Below are 26,168 nucleotides of genomic sequence, written 5' to 3' on the forward strand. Positions count from 1 at the left end.
ATAGGAAGTCTAAAAAGTAGCAATCTAAATAGTATTCTAAGTGGGTTATGAAAGCTGTGACACACCTTTCCCTTAAAGAAAGAAGCTTGTTGATTTTTCTTTATTAGTTATTTGTTTATAAATAATGTAGTATAAATAACCTGCAAGATAAAGATCAAGAAATGCAAGGCAAGCAGAGTTGAAAGTGCAATCGTATATGAGGCGTAGCATGGTAATCTATATTTTCAAAATAAAAATATTTTTCATATTTGGAACGTTGCTACGGAATTTATTTTGATAGTATCACCCGGAAGGGTTTTCATAACAACATTGTATGGCATCCGGAGGAGGTTGTCAATTTATCTGTAGATTTTTTATCTGTTTAAATTGTTCTTATCACTGGTTGTGATGGCCACTTTAATACTTTTTAGTAGTCTCTCAGAGAATTTTTACTTTAGAGTAGTTATGCTTTTAGCTGGTTATCTGTTCCTAAGCTAACACTAGCTTGTTTGCTGACGTTATGTAGCAAACAGCTGTGGGGCAGCTGTCTGAGGGTCGCGGGAGCCCGAAACGCTTTGAAACGTCAAGGCAGGAGTCTTTGTGTTCACTGTGTTTGTGTTCCAGCAAACTGCAGGGAGTCGTAATTAACTTTTTTAGTCAGCCAAATTAAAAACATTTTTCTGTTTTCCCCCAAGCTGCACGTCTGGACGAGAAACTTTGTCTTATGTCCATGCAGGCTAAAACAGGCTAATACTTAAAGTTTGCTTTTCTTTAGTTTGAAATGCACATGTTTAACTGTCCAGGCGGCACCATGGCTGACGACCCACAGAGAAATTTTCGCTCTGCATACTACGAGAAAGTGGGTTTCAGAGGAGTGGAGGAGAAGAAGTCCCTGGAGATACTACTCAAAGACAATCCTCTGGGTGGGTAACGGAAAATTATCGCTCGTGCTAGCATAGGTAGCATAAGTGTAAAGTCTCTTGCTAGCTAAGCGTCCGCACTACCATGACAATAACAATATACCTGTAAGCCAATGCTATGCTATAATATAATCTTACGAACACTTTATTAAAGACACCTGTTCAGCTACTCATTACCGCAAATATCTCATAAGCCAATCACGTGATAGCAACTGAATGCATTTAGGCATGTAAACATAATCAAGATTACCTGCCGAAGTTCAAACTGAGTCTTGCAAAATGAAGAAAGGTGGTTTAAGTGATTTTTGAATGCGGCATGGTTGTTTGCATCATCTGATTTGTCATCATCGGAGTGGCACAGGCCACTCAGGGGTTTGCAGAGAAAATATGCACTGTGCAGCAGTTCTCGTGGTGAAAATGCCTTGTTGATGGCAGAAGTCAGAGGAGGATTGCCAGGCTGCTTGAGCTGATAGGGAGGCAACAGTAGCTTAAAGAACCACCCATTGGAACTAGTTATGCAGAAGTGCCAATATGAATGCACGGCATGTAAAACTTAGGAGCAGATTGGCTTCAGCAGCAGAAGGTGCCACTCCTGTCAATTGATAACAGAAAACGGAGACTCTAATCGTCATGGGCTGATTGGAATTGAACAGTAGAAAACATTGTCTAATCTGATAAGTCTTGATTTCTGCTGCAGCATTCAAATGGTAGACGGATGAATGGTTAAAATATGGTGCACATAACATGAAAGCATGCATCTTGCCATGTGTCAGTGGCTCAGGCTGGTGGTTGGTTGTTGATGGTGGTTGATGGTGTGTAATGGCTTGAGATATATGTTCTTCGCACACTTTGGGTCCCTTACTAACAACTGAGGAACGTTTAAATGAAGGGCACCTTCTTGGTCATGTTGCAGGTTTCCAAGGAGGAAAAACATTCCAGTGTTAACATTTTCCTCTTTTACTGCCACAGATCTCAAACTTGAATGAATAATTGAGCAGGATTGTTTTCCTGAGTCATACACTGTAAAATGGAGTACATCTTTCTCCTTCTCCTTCTCCCTCTCCCTTATCTTTCCAGCTTGGCTTCTCGTGTCTTTTGTATAGTCTCGCTTATTCTCTAACCCTAAGAGAGTCTCCCAGACTTGTTCTCTAAAAACCTAAAGAAGAATTATGGATTTGGTCCCTTAACGAAACTGACAACTCCTGGGCCTGGGAGAGCCCAATTGTCCTGTGGAGACGTTTGCTGCCGGGTACTCGATGGTTGGTTGCATCATGTGTCTGACGACGCTCTCGATGGAGGACATTGAACGACATCTACCAATTTGGAACCACAATAGCAGAGTTCTGGCTGATTGAAGAACAAGAAGCGGCTACAGCTGTTCAAAATCCCACAAGGCTGGTTGTAAAATTGGAAGCTGTTTGTTCCGCTAACCAAAACAACTACCATCTTTATCTCATGCGGCACCCCCTGGCGCCAGCTGGATGCTCAAGGCAAAAGCTGATGGAAATAAAAAAATTCTCCCTTAGATAACAAGACTGTGTTGTGACTGCCTCCCCCCTCATTCAAGACCACCTGTGTCGACCTAAGATTGCTGACTTTTGCCTAACTGACTGAAGGGACACTTTCTCTTGGCTGAACACGGAACACACACACACACATGCACACATATGCATGTACAATGACACATTTTTCATGTTTTTTTTTTTGGTCTGGAAAAAGCCAGACCAAAAAAATAAATAAATGTATTTTTATATATTTTTTTTTCAATTTCCCTTTTTTTAAACTTCATACCTGAAGAGTTTTGCTCTCTTACAGATTTAGAAAAGCTAAGCACCTTCAGTCAGAGGTTCCCCCTTCCTTCCATGTACAGGATTCATGTGTGGAAGGTACTGCTGGGTAAGAATCACATGCGATCAGGTGTTCACCCTGTCACCCTCTTCAGTTGTGCAGATTTGACTAGATGGGTAGAAACAAAAAATACAGGAGAGAATCACTTAGCTATTGTACTGCACTAGTCTTTAAAGATTTTTTTTAAAAACTATATTTAAAATATTCATTTTCAGTAATTGTGATTTGCAGTATAGACATATGCAGCCATATGCAAGGCTAAGAGCTGCATGTAAACACATGTTTCGTTTACTTCTATTTCTCTTGTTTGGAACTTATTTATGCTAAATAGGTTAATCTGTCCAACACAACTGAACACTGCACTCCTTTTTTAAAATTAACTCAGTTTTGTTAAATGTGTATGTATACATTTCTTAACTAGAAGTCATCTGTGCCTGCAGGCATCCTACCTCCACACAGTGACTCTCATGCTCTGGTTGGGGGCTACAGGAAGGAGCAGTATCAGGATATCCTGGAAGCTCTGGAAGTGATGAGATACATCAACTCCTCCACACCCTCCACCCATGTTTACTTGCGGATGTTCCAACTGGAGAGCCAGACCCTCCCGCGATGCTCTGAGACTTCACCCCCGGTAAAAAATAAAGTATATCAGTCCATAATAAGCGAAAAGGATGTAAATTTGTGTTTTGTCACATATTTCTTTCTTGTAACAGTGAAGAAATAATTCTCACACTGTTCGAAAGCCTGTTTGTTTCCCCTTAAATGGTGCCACATTTGTAAAGAAAATGCATTTGTGGGTTGAGCAGCAGAGTTCAAGATCAAACAAAAGATCATAGCAACAAAAAGTACATCAAGCAAGAATTCACAAGACAAAATAAGCAATTGAAATTATAATGTCATGCTTATAACATCTAAAAATTGGAAAATAAAAAAATGTGATGATATCAAACTACAGAAACAAAAGTCTGGATAGTGACTAAAACAACTGCCCAAGAACAGTCACAGGTATCACAGATGGTTTATTTAACTGTTTTGTTTTTTTTTGTTTTTTTTTTGTTTGGGTGTGTGGGGAGATGTTAACACGCGGCGTCTTGGTTTTGCAGTGAACAGGGCCAATCTACAGGGGTGGCATGGTGTGGTATGTGCCACCCTAAAATAATCTTTTGCCACCCTAGTTTTGCTTATGACAATGCTGTTGATTAAAATAAGCTAGCATTAACAATTTGAACTTAGCTACAGTTAACATTGAATCTAAATTCTAAAACTGAATTTATCCCCTCTGGTAACTTTTTCCTACTAGGTTTTTATGGGGAGCTTTTTGTGTGTGATTTTTAGATCGGTTGTGTTAATACAGTATGTCAATGAAAAAATAGCTGTAAATTCAGACATGTGAGATTGAAAATAATGATACTAACCAAGGCATTGTCAATAGTATTACACACATTGTGTGTCACACACATTCCCTGAGTAGATACCCCTAAAACCTATGCCTATTTTTATCTTCTTCTCCTGTCCTTAAACAAACTGAATGTAAATCTACATGCTGCCAACGGAGAGATGCCAAACTGTGTTTCATTGTTCTTGTAACAGTGACAATAAAGATTCTGTTCTATTCAATGAAAGTGTTGTTGTATAGCTGTTTGATCGTTAAGAAACAATGACCACATAAAAAGTACAGATTTTATTTTAAGTGTTTTTCTCTGGGTCTGTGTTGTTGATATGTTTTCTTTTGTTTTTTTCTTCTTCACCAGGATGAAGAGAATGAAGACTTCCTCTCCATCAGCCGAGCCATGGAAGAGATTGTAGATGATCCTGTTGACTGCTACTGGCTCGTCAAGTGTTTTGTCAACCAGTACCATACAAAGTTTGGAGACTCAGTACCTCACCTTGTAAGTGTTTAATGTTTAGTTTTCATCATTTCACACACTGTACACCATCCCGAGATGTGCCAAGTTTCCAGCTACTAGCTCTTTGTGAAGCACCTTTTTGGTGCAAAAATACTATAAGCCTGTCAAACTGTTTGACATTGTTAATAGATTAACTAAAAGAACGGGAATAAATTGGCGTTAGTGCAGCTTTTTTAGATACGTTTTGTGATAAAGGTACATATGCAGACACTGCGTCGCTCACAGACACACCACAAGAAGATTGTTGAAAAACGACAAAGCAAAAACTATAACAACATAAGCCTCATTAAATGGTTACATGAAGGTGTTCAGTAGTCAAATGAAGTAACCCAGGCGTTAGCTATCTAAGTGAGCCCATTCAAAGTAAAGGGACAGTCTTGGTAACATATGGCCAGGTGTGCTGTCAGCACAGCAGCATATTTTACAAAACATAGTTTAAATTGGAAAAATATGAAGAGCTTTAATGCACAATGCAGGTGATACAATAAATCTAAATCCCTAATCCTGCTTCATAGTACAGGCCTCAGATGTTGACCAGAAAAAAGACAATGGTTAGAAAACATTCTTCAATTAAACTAAATCATTTTCTGGATAGTTTTGGTCACAGAAAGGATAAATTGCAGTAAGAATTGAGGACAAATGATGAGAACTAGGTGATGAAAGTGTGTTTATGTAATTTCTTTTCCTGTACGTCAGTTTTTAATGAGCAGTGTGAATAAAAGACTGCTCATCTTTGTGAAGTTTAATAATGTTGGAGATAATGCTGCACTGATAATGTTGTTATAAATAACCCTCGCAGCTGTGTGCATACAGACAGCTGTTCTGCTGAGTCTAATGAGTTTTTTTAAAGGCTGCTTACTTTCTATTTAAGGCGAACTGTCAAAGTAGAGCTGAGGCCCATGCACGTGTGCTCCGTTTCACACAGTTGAGGATTTTAAAACAGTGACAGCTGTACTTACATGCAGTGTTGGGGAGTAACAGAATACATGTAACGCCTTTACGTATTTAAAATACAAAATATGAGTAACTGTATTCCGTTACAGTTACCGTTTAAAAAGGTGATATTCAGAATACAGTTGAAATAAAGGGATTACACGGCGGTCTTTTCCTGTTTCATATGTTGGGCTATATCCTCTCTATTTTTGGTAATTCCACGCTGGTGGAAACTCAAACAAAACACCCATTAAGAGGCTCTAATGCCTGTGTCTCAATCTCGCGGCTCACGTCTACTTGCAGCCCACATAATGACGTGATGAAATATTGTTAAAAATTATTGTTCAAAAAATTATTCAATATGAAGGCAATAGACAGAGTGTTGCAGGCATAGGCCTAAAGAATGTAGCCTCATGGGCAGTGTAGCCCAGTTGTAAGTAAGCTATTAAGAGTCGACTGTAGACTCGCCTCTCTCTGTCTCTCAATAGCAAAGTTGGCCTAGACAACAAAGTAAAGCTAGTTTTCGGCTACGAGCCCGACACGAACCCGACGTATTAGCCAGAGGTCCCTTTACTACGGTTCGGAGCTGTGGACCTGTTTTATATCCGCGCGATTAGTTTTCTATACGAGATCGCTGCAAAAAGTGCAGCCTTACCTAATGTCCACCCTACTGTTACTCATTTATATTAAGATTTAAACATCTAGTTGTTATTGGTATGGCGAGTAACCTTCAGTAATAGTAATAAATCACACAGCAATAGTACATTCATGTAGTTGTAAAAAGCATGATAATATATTAAGTAATCCAAAGTATTCAGAATATATTACTCTCATTGAGTAACGTAATGGAATACGTTACAAAATACATTTTGGGGCATGTATTCTGTAATCATGTAATCTGTAGTGGAATACATACACCTTCCCAACACTGCTTATATGTTTATAAATTTGTGAATCTACATATTTTGATGTATTTTTGACAGAACGCTGAGACACTGAGTGAGAGTGTATCTTGGTGTAACTTCAATTTGTACAATCTGTATAATGCATAATGGTAAAGTTCTCATGATCCAACAATCTGAATCACAAAGATCTTAAAATAAAGACTTTGTTATTTTCCTCCTGGGGTAGCCAAAGAGCCTGGAGCATTATCTGAGTCAGGAGGAACCTCGACTGCTAAACCATCTGAAGAACAGCGGAGCCCTGCATCAGCTACCCTACAACCTCTGGTTCAGATGCTGCTTTGCTGGCTGCTTGCCTGAATCCAGTCTGCAAAGGTCAGTTAACTGTTCACTCCAGAAGCTGCTCATTTCACCATCTTTGGATTGAGCCAACAAAACAAGGGTAGCTGCATTCTCATAAGCTAAAGGGCATTCTTGCATTTCTTTAGCATGGAGTCATGGCAGCATGGCAGAAAACTTTTATATAGGGTTCCACATTGTGTCTTACTCAGAAGGCTGCCAGCCATCTTTTCTTCATCAACCAAAGTCACAATTTACAAAGAATGGCATGGCTCAACAAGCCGTGTAGCAACAGCTGACTCTACCCAAAAGTCCATCTACAGGAACTGTTGAGTTTGTCGATTTCAGTGTTAATGAATAAGCAAAAATTGTCAGCATAAAGGTGCATGAAAGCTGCACTTTGTCCGGATTGTCTTAACTGTTTGTCAAAGCGCTCTGTTACTGTGTCATAGAGGTCACCTGAAGGCCAATTCATGGTTTCCACATTCTCAAGGGTTTGTGGAGTGTAGCCGAAAATTTACTTCCAGCATAAAATGGATTTTTGTGTTGAGGACAGATTACACAGATTTTGGAGGTACTTTCTTATTTATATACAATTTATTTACAGACCCAGAGAATAATGAAACACATCGAACAAATTCCATAGCTCTTGGCTCACCTTGGGAATATCCTACAGCCTTAATTAGTAAATGTGAAGTGACAGCCAGTCTTTTTAAAGCATGTGAAGTATTAAAAAAAAATTCTAGTAATTGTATTAAATTTATGTTTATCAAACTTTAACTTTAAGTGTGCTCTAGGACGTGCTGGGTAGTATGTTGGCTCTTTTATTGGTCTGATTGTGGTCTTCCCTTGTCTTTAGGGTGTGGGACAAGGTGATCAGTGGCTCGTGTAAGATCCTGGTATTTGTGGCCCTGGAGATCCTGCTCAGCTACAAAATTATTTTGATGGGCATCAACCGGCCAGAGGGCATGGTCAAATTCTTGTGCAATGTAAGTATAAGAGACAACTGTGTCTCACAGTATGGGTCCAACAATACCTGGATTCTGATAAACAATAAACACTCCAGCCTTGGTTTTTGAGTTAGTACAGTAAATCAGATGCAGATACAGCAGTTACAGTTGGCAGGATTTGTAGGCTTTTTTCTGATGATATAATTTTGGATGAAATAACATTAAGATAAAAAGAATGTACAGGCGATTAGTTGTTCCTAGTTAATATTGTGCTAACCTAATTTGGCCTCAATTAACATGCCCAAAATCTGCAAATTCATTTTTGGATAATTAACCAACATGTTTTAAATACACAAGTGAGTTTGATTGATGTGCACTAATACAATTTAGTTTTTTTTTTTAATATCTTACTTCATAAATATGCAGTTCTGCAAGTGTGTGTTGCTAACTTCCAGCTCTGTGATCCATTATTTCTGTAAAACAAAACAAACAAACAAGCAAACTGTCCACTGGAGTCAATGGAGATGATCGGACTCTTACCAGTCGGGTGCTCTGATTCGACCCATTCAAGCAGACGTTGCAGGTTCTGGTTGTGACTGAATGACACTTAGAATGTATAGAATGAGTGAACACATTTTTTTTAATAAATCTTTTTCCTTGTGCTGTAGTTCAGATAGGTGAGAGACATCAACTGGTGCACTGCCAAAACACCTGCTGCAGTGTCAGAATGTAGATGTAAGACTAAACTGATAGCACTTGTTTGGGTCACTGGGTGTATTCAACTGAACGAGTCTCATGGTGAACTGGACGTCCTTGACCTAACAGGACAGATAGATGTACAGTTGGACCCCTACGTTGTAGCTTTTCAAATCCAGACACATATTCTCTCCTAGCATGTGCTTTGTATGATATTTCCCTTCAATCTCTCTTCCAGATACCGCAGGAGAACACAGATGCCATTGTCACTAAAGCCATTGATTTGTGGCATAAGTACTCCGGCACCCTGATCCATGCTATATAGCAACACGGAGCCAGACAAGGAAAATATCTGGAACCAGAAGTAATCTTCTTTCCTGAAATCCACCTGGACTCGCAATGCTTCACTAAGACACTGCGGCACTCGCCGTCCACGGGGCTTTGTCTCTGCGTAACTGAACTGAACTGAAAACTCATCATGGCTGCTTTTGATAAACCATGGGGACCCTTTTCATACTGTTGATTTTCCAGGTTTCCCCTGCGACTCTGGCAAACCATTCTGGTGAAAGAGACTTGAGTTGGTGGTGGGTTGGGGGAAAAAAACCAGACGAGGCTGTAACTTATTATTTTTTTAATAAGTTTCTTTCTTTAAGAAACTGCATACATCATAGAAGACTCACAATAAATTAATACCCACATGCAGGTCTTTCTGCTTTACAAAAGAACATTTGAAAATCCTTTTAATTTATGTACATCCTCTTAGAATTCTGAGAAGAGTTTTCTCAAAACATTTTTTAAACGCGTACAAGTGACAGTAATATTACTGACTCTTGCATACGCACACACTCAGATACACAATCATAACCCACGCAGCTTGTTCTCACCAATAACATGGTAAAAACCTCCAATTCATGGACCCAATCTTAAGTGTAAACCATTAAAAAGGGAGAGGAAAAAAAAGGCAAATCGTAAGGTGGCAGGATTGACACGTTTCGTACCAAAAAGGCTCATGTCAGACAATAAAAGGTGAAATGCAAACACAGTCCTTCTTGTAATTCAGCAGAGAGCTCAGTAACATTTTACTGTGTCTACAGATAATATTCTGTATCAAATAAACAAGGTTATTTGGCAACTTTGAAATCCCTGTAAACACGCCTGTAGGCACAGTGACACAGTGGGTTACTGAACTCTTGATACTCGTCACTCCAGAATTCTCCATTCAAGGTGACGGCTTTCACAACAGGTCAAGTTGCTTTGGTTTAAAATGGGAATCTGAAGTTTGAAAAGTGTTTGAACACTCGAACGCAGCCCACAACTAGATTGATGTAAAAGAGAGAATCTGACATTATTGCTCAGCGGATTGATGTGAAAGTGTTTGGAGACAGGAATTTCCTTTTGTTGTAGAGAGCACTCTTGGACTTTGATTAGAATTTTAGGGCAATTTGGCTTAAGCTTCAGCTGCCTGCAATAGTACACACTTGTGGAATGTTTTCATGCCTCTGGCAAAGAGAAATGATTACTGAGATGTCATACGTGGAGTAAAATCAAGCTAACACAAGCATACTCAAAGGAAAAATTCTGCCCGATGAAAATATGGTACAGGCATGAAAACAGTGAGAGTGAAATAAAGACCCTGTGTTTCATCTTTTACCGTCCCCATCCTGTAAAATTGGCACAGATTCTGTGTTGGACCTCCAGGAGCCTTGTTTAAAAAAAAAAGAAAAAAGAAGTGCTGCAAAGTAAAGATATCACCACCTCTTCATCATAAAAAAAATACAATTAAAAGCTTTTGAATATCAAGAAGTCACCAAAATCTCCACAGAGGGGAGACAGTCATTGATCCGTCCATCTCAGTGTTTTTCTCCCGTTTCCTGTAATGGCTCAAACTTGTGTGATGAAGCCAGTTCGAAGTTGATGTTGGAAATCTGTAGCAGTCTGAACACTTGAGACTTTAAGGGATTTTAAAAACATGGCTGAGGTCTCTGAGCCGACTTACGGCCTGTGAAACCTGTAGGAAGAAACCAGGAAGAGAAAATGAGCATGTTTGAAGAAATGTTCTTTATTCTGACACAATGAAATTATCTAAAAGGAGACAAAGCAGTCAGAACATCCTCATCTGACCTCCAGCATCAACGAGGCCTTTTCTTCCAGAGCACTGCTGCTCACTGGATATTTTCGCTTTCTCAGACCATTCTGTGTAAACTACAGAGATGATTGTGCAGGAAAATCCCTGAAAATCTGAACTACTCGTAGCAGCCTGTCTGGCACCAACCATTTAAAGTTATTTAAACTACTTCATTCATGAGCCTGGAAGTTCAATCTTCAACGTCCTTTGTCCAACGTATCCACTATCCCTCCTATAAAGATGTCAAAACCATCTCAGCTGCAGAGTAATTTGTCGATATCCTGCTAGGTAATCCTGCTAGGTAGACTAAAATTCAAAGCTAGGTTCTACCCCTAGGTGCAGATAACTAAAAAAGAATTTATATAAATGGCCGAAGGAAGACTCAAGGGATTTGGCTGATCGTACCCCGGGTTCAGATTGTAAGCGACGAGACTCATTCAGGATGTTTGATGGCTATGACAGCTGCAGCGAGGAGTCCACCAGTAGCGCTGGGTCAGATGACAGTGAGGATGAGGTGGCACCTTCCATCCCTGCCAGTCCGCCCATCAAGAACGTTGGACAAGTCTACACCTACCCTGATGGAAAGGCTGGAATGGCTTTTTACTCCAAAACCAAGAGTTTGTACAGTTTCCCCTGTTCTAGGGAGTTATTCTTCAAATTTGTAAGAAGCTAGCATCTTGGCAAGACTCCAGGCCAAACCAGCAACAAAAAAGGCCAACATGGTGAAGGCCCCTGTCAACTTTTTCAAGCATGGCCCCATGGGAAGCCTTGCCTCCAATTTTGTCTCCAAGAAACTCAGCTTGAGCTTTCCCTCTGATATGCTCGCTTCTAATCCTGTCCAGTCTGGCCACTCCCAAAGAAAACCTCAACATATTTAACTCTGACACCTCCAACTCAGCCTCCTGTCTTTTTTGTCAGCGCCACCATCTCCAAACCACACATCATAGCAGATCTCACAGTGTGTAAGAGCACAGCTCCCCCTCTTTTCTGCCATTGCTCTCGAAAACTGAGAGTAGGGGAGACAAAAGAAGAAGCCAAAAAACCCAAATGACGAATTAGAATTTTTCACTGAGCAAATATTTGACAGGATACCCTGAAAGGAAAACATTCACTTCCAGTCAGCCTATATTTTTAATGGCAACACCAGATTTTAGCACCTCTGACTTCAGCATGATTCTACCAGTATGTTAACACCTCTGCTGGTTTACTTGCAAAGTAGGAGATATTGCATTTGCGTCAAAAAAAACAAAAACAAAACAACAACTAGGAAAGTAATTTGAAGATTTCACACTTGGCTGCTCATAATTATGGGCTTAACAATCTGGAGGCAGCGCAGCATGGTACAGCTACAGCTGACAACGTGAGGCTTTAGCTGATAAAGGCTGAGGCAGCTATAAAAGTGTAATCACACTTCTTAAAACTACTGCTGTCCATAGCAGAACTCCACCATGACCTTTACTTTGGCACCTTCCCCAACACACCTCATTTAACAAAAAAGCAAAACAAAGAGTGCTTTGCAGTTTCGTAAGGCAGCTCATTAGCTGTTCTGTGCAACTTTTCCATACCTGGTCAAATGACGGCTCGACTCATGCACCTCCATCTCTGTGCTTTTAAACTCATTTAGTTCCTTTCTAATGGCAGCCTGAACAAAGAAACACACACTTAGATAAAGCACACTAGTACAGATTACTTGAATCCAGTCTTTGTGAGAAATGAACCTTATCTGTAGCTGTTAGCCGAGTCCACGGCTTGTCTGCTCTCCTGTCGTAGTCCTGAGCCTCGGCGACCTCCACGTAGTCACTGAAGCGGATGAGGATCTTCGCCTCTCTCAGCTCCTCGACTGTGGGTCTCTGGCTGAGCTGAAAGGTGGATGAACAGATGGGTGCTGTCCAATCAGCATTAAGTAACTTGTGCTCCTCAGTACAGTTAACTTTGTCTTTTGTACAGTTTTGTACAATTTTATAAAAAACTTCCCCTTTTTTTAATACCAGACCTTACATCCTTACATTCTTACGAACCAGGAGGGTAAGTGGCAGCCAGGTGCTGCTAATCAGGTGCACCCGATTAATTATCAGTAAGTGTAAGGATGTCTACAAACGCAGAAGTTTTTGTAGTTTGCTGGTCTGGACTTTCAGGTGTGTACAGACAAGGACAAAATGATTAGCCCCAACTTACAGATTTCAATTTTTTGATGTGCTTTACCTTTATAATTCTTAAAACACATAAAATCATTAAAACTGCGGGTTGCTGTCCAATTTACACACAGTATAAAAACTTCAGCCAGAGTTTGAGCTGTAACTTGGGAAAGCATCATGCATCAAACGAAATCAGTTTACATGAGAAAAAAATGTCTATGGTTACTAAGGAGCAGATAGACATACAATGTTATCACAGTGTCAAGAACTGGAGTGAGAAATTTATTGAAATTCAAAGCCTGGCAGAGGTAGGAAGTGAACGACTTTAAAGACTCTGGAAAGAAAACTAGTGAGAGATCTGCCTGATCCTCAGAACAACTGCCAACAAGTGACCAACTTAGCCAAGTGAGGAACTGTTGATACTTCAGTGCGTCTGGAACTGGGAGTCTAGTCAAGGAATCATGAGGAAAGAAGGATATATGAAGATTTTCAAAGAAAACCTCAAACAGCAGCAAAACTGGATCTGCACCAGTGCTTTGTTTTCCAACACAACAACCCAAAATACATGTCACTCCTGTGAAGATCTACCTCCAGAAGACTGAAATGAAAATTACTGACTGGCCTGCACAAAGCCCTGACTTGAATCTCATTGAAAATCTGTGTGGTGAACTGAAGACCAACAAATCTGGAGGAGCTTGAGAGATTCACCAAAGAAGAATGACCTGGGATTGCTCAGAAGATGTGTGAGACTTGTTGAAAACTACAACTCAGTTCAATTTTATTTATATTCACCAAATCACAACAAATGTTGCCTCAAGGTGCTTTACATTGTCGAGGAAAGACCCTACAATAATACAAAGAAAACAGAAAACCTCAACAATCATGCAGCCCCCTGTAAGCAAGTGCCTTGGCTACAGTGGGAAGGAAAAACTCCCTTTTAAGAGGAAGAAATCTCCAGCAGAAACAGGCTAAGGGAGGGAGTGGCCATCTGCCACAGCAGGTTGTGGTCAGGAGAGGAAGACATGACAAAGATGATTAAATGATTAAACACAGAGTGGTGTACAACCACGTAGTGAGTGAATGACTGTAGGCTGTTTTTAAAAGGATACACAGCTGATTGTTAGCATCAGCTAATAACTTTCAAATTCACCCCCAGCTCAGACGGTGAAATACTTAGATACATTGTAAAAAAACCCAGGAGCTACATCTCAGACTCTACAGGCCTCAATTAGCATGATAATGCTAAAATGTATGTCAGAAGAAAAAGCCTGAACGAGTATGGCTTGTTTGGAAGGATTGCTGGGAGAAAACCTCTCCTCTCTTTAAAAGAACTTGTGGAACAATGGAAGTAGAGATGTTTGGAGAAAAGCAAACACATCATATCAGCACACACCAACAGACCAGAACTTCAGTCCATGGCGGTCACACTAAAACAAACACACAGATTTATGTGCTCGATAATCAGAATGACTGTTGCTGTATGGTGGATCATCAGATATACTCTAATTTGACGTTTACTGTGTCAGGTGTTCTTTATTATTCAGTAACATGTGACTGCGATGGAGACGATCTAAGACACACACAAAAACTACTTCTCAAAGGGGTGCAGTCTGAAGAGCGGTAGGTTAGTCTCCAAGGCAACCATGTTCATATTTCTAGTTGGGGTTATGAACCATCTCAGCACTGATTGATCAAAGACACGCTGTCCACATCTTCTTTGCCTTTACCTTTCTCGACAGATGCCTCTTGATCTCCCTCTTCTCCTCCTGCTCCTCCAGATCATTTCGAGCTGCAGGAAACCGCACAGAAAGCACACACACTCACACACAAATCATTTTTATCTGTAGTTTTTTTTTCTCTTTTTCCTTCATGTTATGCAAAGTGACTTACGTTTCAGAATGTTCCTCTGTTCTAGCTCCTCTGCTGTCGGCCTTTGACTCAACCGTCTGAATAAAGGGAAGGAAAGCATCTATTTTAGGAAAGCTATTTTTATATGATTTTAATGTTTATTCGTGCAAGCTTTCAGATCATGCTTATTGCTCTCGACATATGCAAAAAGAGATTTTACTCTTGTGGACAGAAAAGCTGGCTGTGCACGGGAAGTCTTTTTTTTTTCTTATGAAGCAGTATTTTGTGAATTTATTGAGTAGGTACTGACTCAGAGGCACTGGAATAGCAGGATGACAGATAGTGACTGAGAACAGGAGGATAAGAAGCAGAAAAGTTGCCAAAAACCCTCCAAAAAAAAAAAAGAAAAAAAAAAAAAAAAAAAAAAGAGGTGGACAGTGCAGAGGCTCAAAACATCAGCCAGAGGAAGATAAAGATAAAGATGATTCCTCCAGAGCCAGCTAACAAAACAATACCAACTAATGTTAAGATGTGGAGTTCATTAAGTAATACAAGCAGTTGCACACTACAAGTTGTCCTAATATTATAAAAACCTATTAAGTGGGACCAAAGAGCACAATGAATATGTAGGGTAATGCCCCCGGCCATATATTACAGCGAGTGGTTATAGAAGATGGATATTTACTGCAGTAATGATGTAGCTAAGTACTGTGTGTGTGCTTTAGATTTTAGATAAATTTTAGTACATTTCATACATTTCTGTATATAAAATGTGGACTTGCCACTATGATATCAAACAATATTAGAGTAGAATTTTGCAACAGCATGGATTGCGATAGAAATATAACCAAGATGAACTATTTTTTGCGACTGAAATTAGCTACACGGGCTGTAAACATGGTTAGTTTTGCTAGCGAGGCAACCTCTGGTCGTGAAGGAAAAATGCTTGTTCCCAACTGGTTTGTGAAGGTTGATGTCAGTCACTGAGAAAATGACTTCTAACACAGACATACAGACCAATCAGTGAGCTCCTGGCCACCACCTGTCGTTAGAGGAAAATGTGTAGTCTCCAGCCGGCTGGTAAAAGCCTCTTTATGATTACTTTGGTCACCAGCATATTGCTGCAGTCATAGTTTGAATGGAAGTGACGGACTTGTCTATAAAGACTGACAAGCTGCTCTTTGAGCCGCAGTGGAGCTGAGAAAACACACACTGGAAATGAAAACTGGTAAAATAGGATTGTTTTCAGCGACAAGCTAAAGCGTTCTAAAAAATTTACAGGGCTCCTCTTGGCAAAGCAAAGTGTTTGGCACAACCTGATTCTGCTAGCTAAAGCTGTTGTACAGGACAGGGTAAAAAACAAGAAGAACTACAGGCAACCCTGGATATTTCCTAGCTACCAAAGTAATCACTCAGTTTTCTCACAGGTTTTTGCAACCGGAAGAAACAGGAAGCACTACTAACGACTCAGGGAATACTCGCATTTCCCAAAAAACGGTGGTTGTGTCACGTGTGATGTGATATGATGGACAACTCCTGAGCAGTGGGCATTTTTATTAGAAACCTCATTAAAAGTTTGGCACTTTAAAATAGGACTAGATGTGACCTCAAGTGTACCGCTCCTCCGAGTGGCTCGGTGCCACATCAGCATGTGTGCTCTTAAGTCGGAAGCTCACCTCGTCAGTTTGGTGGCCGTCTGTTGCCGGGATTCGAGCCGCTCCTGGTCCGAATGCAGTGGCAGGATGTTCTTCTCCTCCAGCTCTCTTTTGGATGGACGGTTGCTCAGCTTGATGGCCAGAGAGTCTTTTCGTAAGACCTTCATGGCCAGTGTGCCTTTATTGAACATATTGGCAGAGGAAATCGTATCAAAGTTAAGCAGATTGAGGCTGTCGCAGCCTCCCAGTAAGAGGCACACAGTATAGATCTTCTTCTGCAGTAAATATTTTTGTAATTCTCATTAATGTACACGTCTCTGTCCTCTTTATTGTTTTTCAGGGTTTCAATGTAACCTTGAAGACCATGGTGGGTGTAAGCCAAATTTTAATAAAGACAAAAAGATGCTTACTTGTAAACAGTGTATCATCCTCATCCTCTTCTTCGTCTTCCTCCTCCTCCTCATCTTCCTCCTCGTCTTCCTCTTCCTCCTCTTCCTCATCCTTGTACATGCCCGGCAGGTCCTCGTAGTCTGCCTCGTTAGGGAGGTTCTCTTTGTCATCGTCGCACTCGATCATCACCGTGGGAACGGCGTGCATCATGGAGCTGCAGTTTCAGAATGAAATGGTAAACGTGTCACACAAACATATTCACACATACACGTTCACTGCTGTGTGAAGTGAGGGTTATGGTTATGTCTGAAGGCCTCTACCATTATGGCATAGACAGCCTCAATGACTACAGACCTGTAGCCCTCTGTAGTCCTGAAGTACTTAGAGCAGATAGTGTCTCAGCACATCAGAGACTGCTACCCCCTGCTTTGACCCCCACCAGTTTGCTTACAGAGCAAATCCACATAGGATGTCATCACCATCACCCTTCACAGAGCGCTGAGCCATCTGGAGAACAGGAAGAGCTACGCAAAGATGCACTACAGCTCAGCATTCAACACCATAATGACAGACATCTTCATCCCCAAACTGGACCACCTTCAGATCCCCTATTGGAACCTGCACGATGGTTGGGCTCATCTCTGATATAGATGAGACGGCGTACAGGGTGGAGGTAGAAAACCTGTCCACTGGTGCTCAGAAAAGAACCTGAAGCTGAACATCCTTAAAACAAAAGAACTCCTAATGGGCTTCAGGAAGCACAGACCGGTCCACTCCCCTCTTATTATAAAAGGAGAATGGGTGGAATCTGAGAAAGAATAACCTGAGGCTGATGCTGGTCTTCCTCCACTCCTGAGTGGAGGGCGCGCTCTGGATTTTTGGAACGCAGGAGCCACTACTGAGAACAGAAAGGCTGCGCAGAGGTTAATTAACACTGCCCAAAAACATTATTGGCTGCCCTGTCGCTCCCCCATCGTCCGATCCTTCCCTCCTGCCCCTGGAAGATCGGGTGATGGTCTCTTGGGATGGGATCACAGGTGACCCCGTGGACCCTGCTCACCACCTGTTTGACCAGTTGCCCTCTGGTCAGTGCCTCAGGTCAATCAGGTCACACACCTCATTGACCTGAGGCACCTGTTAAAAAATATTCTCCCCCGACACCCCACCCCTGCCCACCCACCTCACCGATCTGAGCCATGGTCTGAGTAACCCTGATCACTCAGTCCACTCACACACCGACTCTAATTCAGACTGTGAATAGACAGACTAAATAGTGATACTTAAACAGACAGTGCAAAGACAAGTCTTTTCTTTGCACTACCTCCAAGCACTTTGCTCTCCAATGTGTGCCTCTCTATTGTTTTGTATGTATTCCTCTAGACCAGGGGTAGGCAACCTTTTTGATGACGAGTGCCATCTAAAGTTTCCTCAGAAGTCAATGTGCCATATAATTGCATTAGCAATAAATTTAATAACGATCTATATTAACAGTTGCTGTGCTGAGCGGAGAGCTCCTGAAGCATTTGAAGTGTCGGAACGTGGAAATTTCAACATCGCTTGAAAAAACTGACAGCTAGCAACGTCCCTCTCACCAGTAGGCTAAGTGATTTTTAGCCAATTACAAGTTGAATCTGGTAGTCGGGGTTGTTAGCTAAGATGCCGTCATTAAGAAGTGGTACAACTAATGTGTCTATGCGAGCTAATTTGCGATGTGCACCGCTGGCCCGGCCATTTATTTTTTAATGCACCCTCTCAGATTAATTCACTGCGTGTCGTGCCCAGGGCTGGACTGGGACAAAAAAATCGGCCCGGGCATTTTGACTACAGACCGGCCCACCAGGTATTATAAGAAAAGCCATAAAGCCTTTGAATGAAAACAAACGCTGTTGTGACAGTGATGTTCACTGTCTTGTTGGTATGTGTATGATTTCTATACGTTGTACATCAGATAAAAACTTTGGTTGTAAGATTCAGATAATTATTTTTTAAAAGCGAGACATTTTAAATGAGAATAAGAAAGAAAAGTATGTCTTTGTGCCCCCCTCTCCCTGTTAATGTCCTACCTGGCCCCCCTGGCAAAACTTTGCTAGACCCGCCCCTGCACAGTTACCAGCTGTCAGCTATGTAGAAAAAGGATCCTGGTGTTATTTGTCTCTCAGAAACAGTTCATAGCTTCCCTTCAACTCATTCATGTCACCTAAAAGGTAAACCTGTTTCTCCATCACCTGTTCAGCTCTGATGATTCAGTAAGGACATCTCCTGGTTTCCCTCTCATCACATAACCAAACCATATCATGACCAGCAGCTTTACAGCTGTGGCTCCAGCAAAAATCAGCTGATACTAGAAATTAATATTAAATACATTCTAACAACAGCTGATCAAGCTTAAACGCGCTGCTGTTTAGCGCGACATCCGCTGGTTTCCTCTTTCTGGCGCAAAGTGGGCGATAAACAAAGGAGAGACGGGACTTGCGTCAGCTGATCATTGATCAGTTTCAGGATTGAATGAGAGAAGAAGAGTCAGCTGATAGCGTAAAGGCGCAGGATAACTCCAGCTTTGTGTCTTTTTCATCCTAGCTGAAGTACGGGACAAACTGTGTTCCTTTTCAGCTCAATACGAAACGCGTAATATTTTCTCTGAATACGGGACGATTCCGTTTTTTACAGGACGGTTGGAAGCTCTACTAACTAACCTTATGAATTAAATAAAGTAAAATCATAGCACCGACCCAGCTGTGTAGAAACTCCGTCATGTAAAGAGCTACACCTACTTTGAAGAAAAACAATTTTTCACTGTGGACTACAGGCAACTATGGAAAGACCAGAACTCAATCTAATCTTTTCTGAATGTGAATCCTTAAAATGCCCATTCAGGTGGGAGCAGATCATACACACTATTCTGGAGTCAGACACTCCATCCAAATCCAGAAAGACCCTTGAAAGCCAAACAGATGTTTCAATTTGTTTTTGTAAAACGGATAGCTCTGCCTTACTAAAAAAAACAAAAAACACACCACCTATGGTTGTGTATGTGCTGCGCAGCCATATTCTTCCTAGACAACTGTCAAAAAAATAGGAATATTTCCCTATAAATTACACATTTGTGAATCTTAAAATGGCGTTGTGCTTTCCGTGGATGACTTTTGTGAGTTGGTGTGAAGGATTCCAACTCAGATCGTGATTCTATAGCAAAAGATCATCATAGTCACTGTAGGAGCTCTTAAAACATTCACCTTACACGTCTCAGAGTATCACAACCTAGCCTGGATAAATGGGAGGTCATCTGGCTTCTGGGTCAGTTGGATCTGCTTGGATCCCTGTGATGTAAATTTCTTCATCAGACAGTGAGCGAGGGTCCGTGTGGACATCAGCTTGCCTGTCTGTTTTTACATTACAACACACTACCTGTGTGCCTGGGCAGCGGACTTTAAAGAAGTATATAAGGAATGACAGCTGTCCATGTTCAGAACAGAGTAGCATCCGAGCTTTCAACTTGGTGCCAAGTCAACATACAGAGCCATCTGCTTTGGGAATAAGGGGGCCGACACTCTTCCCTACTTTTTGTGGCACGGGGGTTGGTGCTTAGCAAAGTTGCCCAGGGCTGGATTTAGTACAGAGGGGACTGGTTGATTAATCAATTGGTCTTTCTCAGTTTTGTAAAACTACTATATAATCAAACAATATTTTTTTTAATCATTTTTGTAAATTTTTGTTTAGTCCAAAATATGATTGTCCCAGCTTCTTTATGTTACAGGCTCGTTCTAAACGATCAATTTAATGAGCCTTTTGACTTTTCGCTGATATTTTCTTGACTTTCTGGCCTCTGCGGTGTGATCCTCACCTCTCAAACCTCTGCATGGTGAGGGCCAGGGTTTTGTTCAGCTCCTCTATGATTCGGCTGGGCGGGTGGAGAGGAACAGGCAGGGTCCCGTACTGCAGTGAGTGTGCACCCATTGGAGCATGGCTGGGAGGGGCGGGGCACTTCTGGAAGGCGATAGAAGAGGGCTCCATGCTCCCTGCAGGTACGGAGATCATGAGCTTCTTCGGAGGTAGAGGAGGAGACAACTTAGCCGACATGCATGGCAACTTCACGGGGGCGCCGTCTGCACGAGGAGGTGGACGTGGGAGGATTAGGCACACGCGCACTAATGCGGTTGTGAGCACGCATGGAGACACACTCACCTGTAATGTGATTGGGTAGCCTGTTGAAAGGCTTGGGTGGCAGAGCGGGAGGTTGTTTGTGTAGCGTTGGAGGTCTGCAGAGGGTTGATTCAGCACCATCAGCCTGATATACGATAGACTTCTTTGTGGGCGGAGCCTGACTGGATTTCTGGGTGTGGTCCTGTTGAGCATCACTAGGCATTTGAAACTCCAGGGAGCCTGGGGGAAACAACAAAGGAGTCAGAGACCACTGTGAATCAAATACCTAAAGAGGTTTCAGTGGTTCTGAGGCTGTGCTGCCTACCTACAGCTGCTCCTGCTGCTCCCTCCATCAGCTCACTACCTTCAGACTCCGACAGGCTGGAGCCAAGCACCGAGGAACGACCATTCTCTATCTTCACCTCCTCCCGGATGGTCAGAGATGCACCATCTGCACAGAAAGATGCACATTGGTGTTCAAAAGTAGGTAAAAAATGAAAAAACAGAGCAAAGGATCTCCTTATGTAGCATTTTTTTCAAATTTTGCTTAGAGAAAATATGAATCACGTAACAGTGTAGTTTTCAAAGATAGATAGGGAGAAACACCCAGGTAGAGCAGCTGGATGTGAGGGAATGGTGGTAAGGATCAGACAGGCACACATATTCCTAAGCTCAGTCTTGTCATGATAAAGCTGACTGGTGTGCTGTAAGTAAACTTGTCACTGGATTTACTGACACTTAAAAAATGAGTTACAACTGTGCACAAGCTTGCGTGAGTCTTTGGTGCGCTGCAGCACTTAAACAGCACCACCCCACTGATGACAGAACAATGTGAGAGACTCAAACCAATCAAAGTGCAAGAGAAAAGGCATGAATCACAACTGAGAAGCTGCAACCGGAAAAATCTTACTTTACATTCGAATTTGAACCTAAAATCAAAATCAGGCCGCAAACAAAGAGAACAACTAATACTACAACACTGGCCACTTTCTTTCTCACCTTCGCTGTGTGGAGCCTCACCTTTCTCATAGACCTCCTTTAGGAGTCCCTTCTTGATGAGCTCCTCTCTGCTCTGGCGAGTGGACATCTTCCTCTCCAACACTGAGGGAGCACAGAGGAGGAGACGTCATAAACGACTTGAACAGGAAGAAAGCTGCTGCGCTGGATGCTAACAGAGTTATCAGGATCGAGGAACGAGTCAGCTGCAGCAGCTGTTTCTTTGGACTTGCTGCTGCTTCCAGCACTGCTGCTGTGTGCCAAGGAAATATCATGTGACTGACCCTCTGAGCTGTGCGCACAAACATAACACTACCAGTTCACTGATCCTCTGACAGAGATGCCTACTCGCCTCCTCACTCCTAAACATTTCCCGTAAATAACACTTTTTCATTTTCTAGCATATCCAGCATGAGCTGTGAAAACGTATCTTTTCCAATGCCATTTTGATTGGTAGGGTTTGAGACAATATCAGTAAAGTGTTAGGGTGGGGGAGTTAATAAAAGCAATATTACAATACTACAAGTCTTTTTTTTTTTTTTTAAACCCTGACATACACTATATCTAATGAAGTCATTTAATGGCGTTTGTAATGCGTTTTTCTGTGTTGCTTTCTAACAGCTCAGTTTGGTAAACTGATATCTACACATCACCCACACACATAGTAATGCAGGATTATTGTCTAACTGATGCATTTTGTCTTATATAGCCTTTATGGAGCAAAAGTCTTGAACTACCCCGTGGAAAAGAGAAGCAACAATTTATTAAAACGCGCACAAACACACATGAAAATACAGTATTTAAGGCAAAAACTGAGTTTGTAAAATTGTAACGACCTTGAATGTCAGCATTTGGTAAAACCACCTTTATTCTTCAACAAGAGCTGAACTCTCTTAGGGCAGCTTTCTAGTGACTTCTCTTCTAGGAGTAACCCGTGAAGCTCTTTTCTGAGTGGTTTCTGTCATATTTCAGGCTGTATATCACAAAATCACTGGGTTTTCATTAGAAGTTAGCGAGCGTGGTCTCTGCCTATTCAGCTAACCATGAAAACCCCCCCAAAACAATTCTAATGGTCGTCAAACCACATCTTTATTTATGTATACACTGAGGTGTCAACACTCATTGTTAAGGGTACAGAGGCGCTGGTCTAATGTTGTCTTTATGGGAAAAAGCCTCGAGAAGTCTTCAAAAATAGTTCTTCAGGCTTTTTAAAGGACATTCAAAGCTCTTCTTTGGATGTTGCCCCCCCTTCTGTTCCGTTTCTGTTCCCACGTTGTTTGAGTCCAGGCTGTGGGGAGGCCAATCCATGACTGACAGTTCCATACAGGTATGCTTTTACTAGATTGGCAGTGTGTTTGGGTTCGCTGTCATGCTGAAAATGAAGCTGTTGTAAAACAAATGCTCTCCATTCCAATGTTTCTTTGAGAATCACCTTGTTGATGCAATAATACTATTTTATGTCTGTCAAACTTTGTGTGATCTTTGATATGTTTCATAGATTCAGCTAAAGAAAGTGGAGAAAAAGTGCCCAGGGATACAATGTAAAACTGGTTCCGTATATGTTGCCCCAGTGTCAATGTATTGTAGTCATAACTGTCTGTGTTTCCTACAGTAAACCCTATTCAACCCCACAGCTATATTTTTACTTGAAGCACGAAAATCTGGATAATCCAATGCACCTTGACTGCATGACAGCAGGGTGCAGCAAAAGCACACGGTACACGCAACGTGTAGCACCTGTGCGCACGTACACATGCTATAAAACGTATACTGTTCATTATCTGGGTGCAGAGAAGGCAGGAAGGTTTTCAGCAGGGTAAAAAAAAAAGTGTAACTGCTATGACAGCTGGGGGAACAGCTTGGCTGCAGGAAGCCTCTCTTCACCCCTCTGCTGCGTGTTTGCGTCGCTCAGTGAGAGCAGGATGTAAAATGATTCAGCCAGCTGAGAAACAACAACAACAGCGGCTATTTCGGCATCCAAATCCAACACTTTCCTTCGCTTCACAGCTTAGTACTCGCTGAATATTGTAGCCCCGAGCCAGACATATGAAACTACTTTCAAATTTGCTCACTGCTTTGAATGAAGTGTTAATTCACTGTTAAAGAGACAACACGTCGGCTGGCGAACTCCATTTGAAGCTCACTTGTTGCTACGGCCAACATTAATGATCAATTCTTCCACAGCTGCTGTGTTGGCATCTCTGAACAGCAGTGGAATTAACAGCTTTCAGCAACAGCATTTAAAAAAAGTCAAGTATAAGTTCATTGTGTAAGAACACGAATACACTGATGTCTGGAATAGCAGTTTGGCTGATCCCAATGTTTATTGCATTTATGCATTTCATCACACCACCTGAGAAAAAGCACAAATTCAGTCATTCTGATTTATGAGGCTGGATCCCAAATATACAAGGGCACCAAAACTGAAAGAATACAAATCAGTTACTATGTTTCCGCTGTGCTGACTATTCTTTATCTGTAGAAAAGTCTTTATGATGAAGACGGAGCCTGTAACAGCTCACGAATTTGACTAAACAAGTGGGAGGTGACGTTTACCTTCTTGCTTCCAGCTGTTAGCAGAAGTCTTTCTTCTGAGTTTATTACATACCTGCAGAATCAGAAAGCAGCAGGATCCTCTATTGAGTGGATACACATGTGAGAGAGCAGCCTCATTAATGACTGACAGCGATGCCACTAATGAGGATCTAACAGCAAATGGAGTTTTGCACTTTTCTTGACATGGATGGGCTGTCACACAGGTCAGCCCATCCACGTCACAGGTCAAAGCTATAAGTTTGAACATCCTAGGTGACTTCCTTCGTGAGTTATCACATTCACAAGATTTTCAATAAACTTGACCTCTGACTTGAGGTCAAGGTCACTGAACTTCAAACTCCAGAGTTTTAGTGGATGCACCTATGGTATCAATTTGAAAATTAATTATTCTTCACTTGGATTTTAGAGCTAAATAAAGATGCTGCATTCATGGTCTAATGGAAATGTCCAGGATTCCAATCCAGCTACAAACCTTTGCATTCGCATTATGTATACTTCCAAAATTGAATTCAGTGGACAAATGAAGGTTGATATTACTTGTTCCTGCTTAATATCTACATACAGCCATTCTTTGCTTATATGACGTATCAGACTATAATGACTGGACTCATGAAATCTCCCTGTGCATAGCCAGACACAACCATGCACAGTAGACTTTTGATGCTAACATTTTAAAGGACAGCGTCTCTCAAGGCTGTTGCTAGGTGTCAGAGATGGGAGTGAGGCAGAGAGGACAGAAAGGCGCAGAGCTGGCTGCCGACCTGCAGATGTGCTGTTTACAGAGTTTTGGTTCTCACCTGCAGACGTCTGCTTAAACTTCTCACTCTTCTTCTTCCTCCACTTCCAGGGTTTGAACAGACGACCCAGGGTGGCGAATTTGCTCCGCCGCCGGATGGGGGGCGTGTGCGTACCCGGTACCAGCGAATCAGAGCGCATCGCTGCCAACCTCTCCACTTCCTCAGCTGAAAAGACAACATTAACAAGCAGATAAACAAAATGCATAAAAACATTGTTTTTGTGGTTTTGACTCACTTAATTTTGCGCTTTTTATTCCAACGCTTAGCACAACAACGTATTTGTTCGGATATTTGGCGTTATGACGACTGACAGTTGGCATCTGGGTGACTGATATAGTCTGAGTTCTTTTTTAGGAAGAGTGTAGCACAAATTTGAAAACCTGATGCCTTTTCTCAGATAAACATCGCCATAAAAGGAAGACCTTCGGGTAATGACCCAAAAATTGTTTTTTCAAGAAATCATTCTGGATAATGATCTGATTAATGACCATTTTATTAAAGCCTCAGCCAGGTGGGCACAAAGTAAATGAGCTATTATTCTATAGCTTATTAACTGATAATGGGACCCTTTTAACCCACAGTTAAGTAGAACAGATGATCGCTGCTCTCTGCTTCAAATGTCAGAGGACATTTTCTGCCAGGGGGGTTTTGCATAATCAAGTCAGGTAAAGCTTATTTGGATCGCTTTCAATCACAGCTAATGTGTCAGGTGGCCACAGCAGCAGAAACCTTATGTAAGAAGGAGGAGAGAAAAACTTGGACAGAGAGGAGTTAGCCAGCTACAACACAGACCAAAGGGGGGGGGGGGGTTTCAGTGGTGAGAATCTGATAGAATTATAACCTCTTCAACTGTGAGCCTTCCCTTTCCCATGTTTTCCATTAACCCTCTTCCTCTGAGCTACAATTCCCCCCACCCCACAGGGACTTTCCTCAAAGTAATCATGCTGGAGGCCACTCTATACAGCATGCTCCGATTTTCCATTTGAAATTACACCTTTCCCATTACACACACACACACACACACACACACACACACACACACACAACATCCT

General features: G+C 41.7%; 2 protein-coding genes and 1 long non-coding RNA gene across 7 annotated transcripts in view; 2 read left to right on the forward strand and 1 right to left on the reverse strand.

The window, feature by feature from the left end:
• Positions 1 to 259: 259 nt before the first annotated feature.
• Positions 260 to 9,209, forward strand: tbc1d7 (TBC1 domain family, member 7). 3 transcript variants are annotated; one of them, XM_004571749.4, is made up of 8 exons: positions 260 to 329; positions 783 to 902; positions 2,715 to 2,795; positions 3,188 to 3,378; positions 4,499 to 4,636; positions 6,719 to 6,864; positions 7,688 to 7,817; positions 8,713 to 9,209. In XM_004571749.4, exons 1-8 carry the CDS (start codon positions 314 to 316, stop codon positions 8,797 to 8,799), a joined length of 909 nt encoding a protein of 302 aa, XP_004571806.1. In that variant the 5' UTR covers positions 260 to 313; the 3' UTR covers positions 8,800 to 9,209. The 3 variants fall into 3 exon arrangements, with proteins under 3 accessions (XP_004571806.1, XP_004571807.1, XP_004571805.1); XM_004571750.4 differs by lacking the exon at positions 260 to 329 and adding an exon at positions 336 to 567; XM_004571748.4 differs by lacking the exon at positions 260 to 329 and having other exon boundaries at positions 336 to 902.
• A 1,053-nt stretch (positions 9,210 to 10,262) lies between these two features.
• phactr1 (phosphatase and actin regulator 1) overlaps positions 10,263 to 26,168 on the reverse strand; it is a 44,434-nt gene continuing 28,528 nt past the window's right edge. For 2 of the 3 annotated variants that reach the window (XM_004571753.6, XM_004571751.6), the window contains exons 2-13: positions 25,117 to 25,281; positions 21,788 to 21,868; positions 21,093 to 21,218; positions 20,810 to 21,007; positions 20,469 to 20,730; positions 16,648 to 16,841; positions 16,259 to 16,415; positions 14,625 to 14,680; positions 14,462 to 14,523; positions 12,318 to 12,458; positions 12,165 to 12,241; positions 10,263 to 10,482 (exon numbers count right to left, since the gene is read on the reverse strand). In XM_004571753.6, the coding sequence (XP_004571810.2) occupies positions 10,467 to 10,482; positions 12,165 to 12,241; positions 12,318 to 12,458; positions 14,462 to 14,523; positions 14,625 to 14,680; positions 16,259 to 16,415; positions 16,648 to 16,841; positions 20,469 to 20,730; positions 20,810 to 21,007; positions 21,093 to 21,218; positions 21,788 to 21,868; positions 25,117 to 25,281 (1,535 nt within the window). In that variant the 3' untranslated portion in view covers positions 10,263 to 10,466. The remainder of the gene's footprint in view (positions 10,483 to 12,164; positions 12,242 to 12,317; positions 12,459 to 14,461; positions 14,524 to 14,624; positions 14,681 to 16,258; positions 16,416 to 16,647; positions 16,842 to 20,468; positions 20,731 to 20,809; positions 21,008 to 21,092; positions 21,219 to 21,787; positions 21,869 to 25,116; positions 25,282 to 26,168) is intronic. The other variant, XM_004571752.6, reaches the window with a different exon arrangement.
• Positions 16,364 to 25,305, forward strand: LOC143413112 (uncharacterized). The gene is made up of 3 exons (XR_013093692.1): positions 16,364 to 16,604; positions 16,757 to 16,862; positions 25,167 to 25,305. It is a non-coding gene; the product is annotated as an uncharacterized LOC143413112 (long non-coding RNA).

This window comes from Maylandia zebra, linkage group LG17 (assembly GCF_041146795.1).
Source record: "Maylandia zebra isolate NMK-2024a linkage group LG17, Mzebra_GT3a, whole genome shotgun sequence".
NCBI lineage: Eukaryota > Metazoa > Chordata > Actinopteri > Cichliformes > Cichlidae > Maylandia > Maylandia zebra.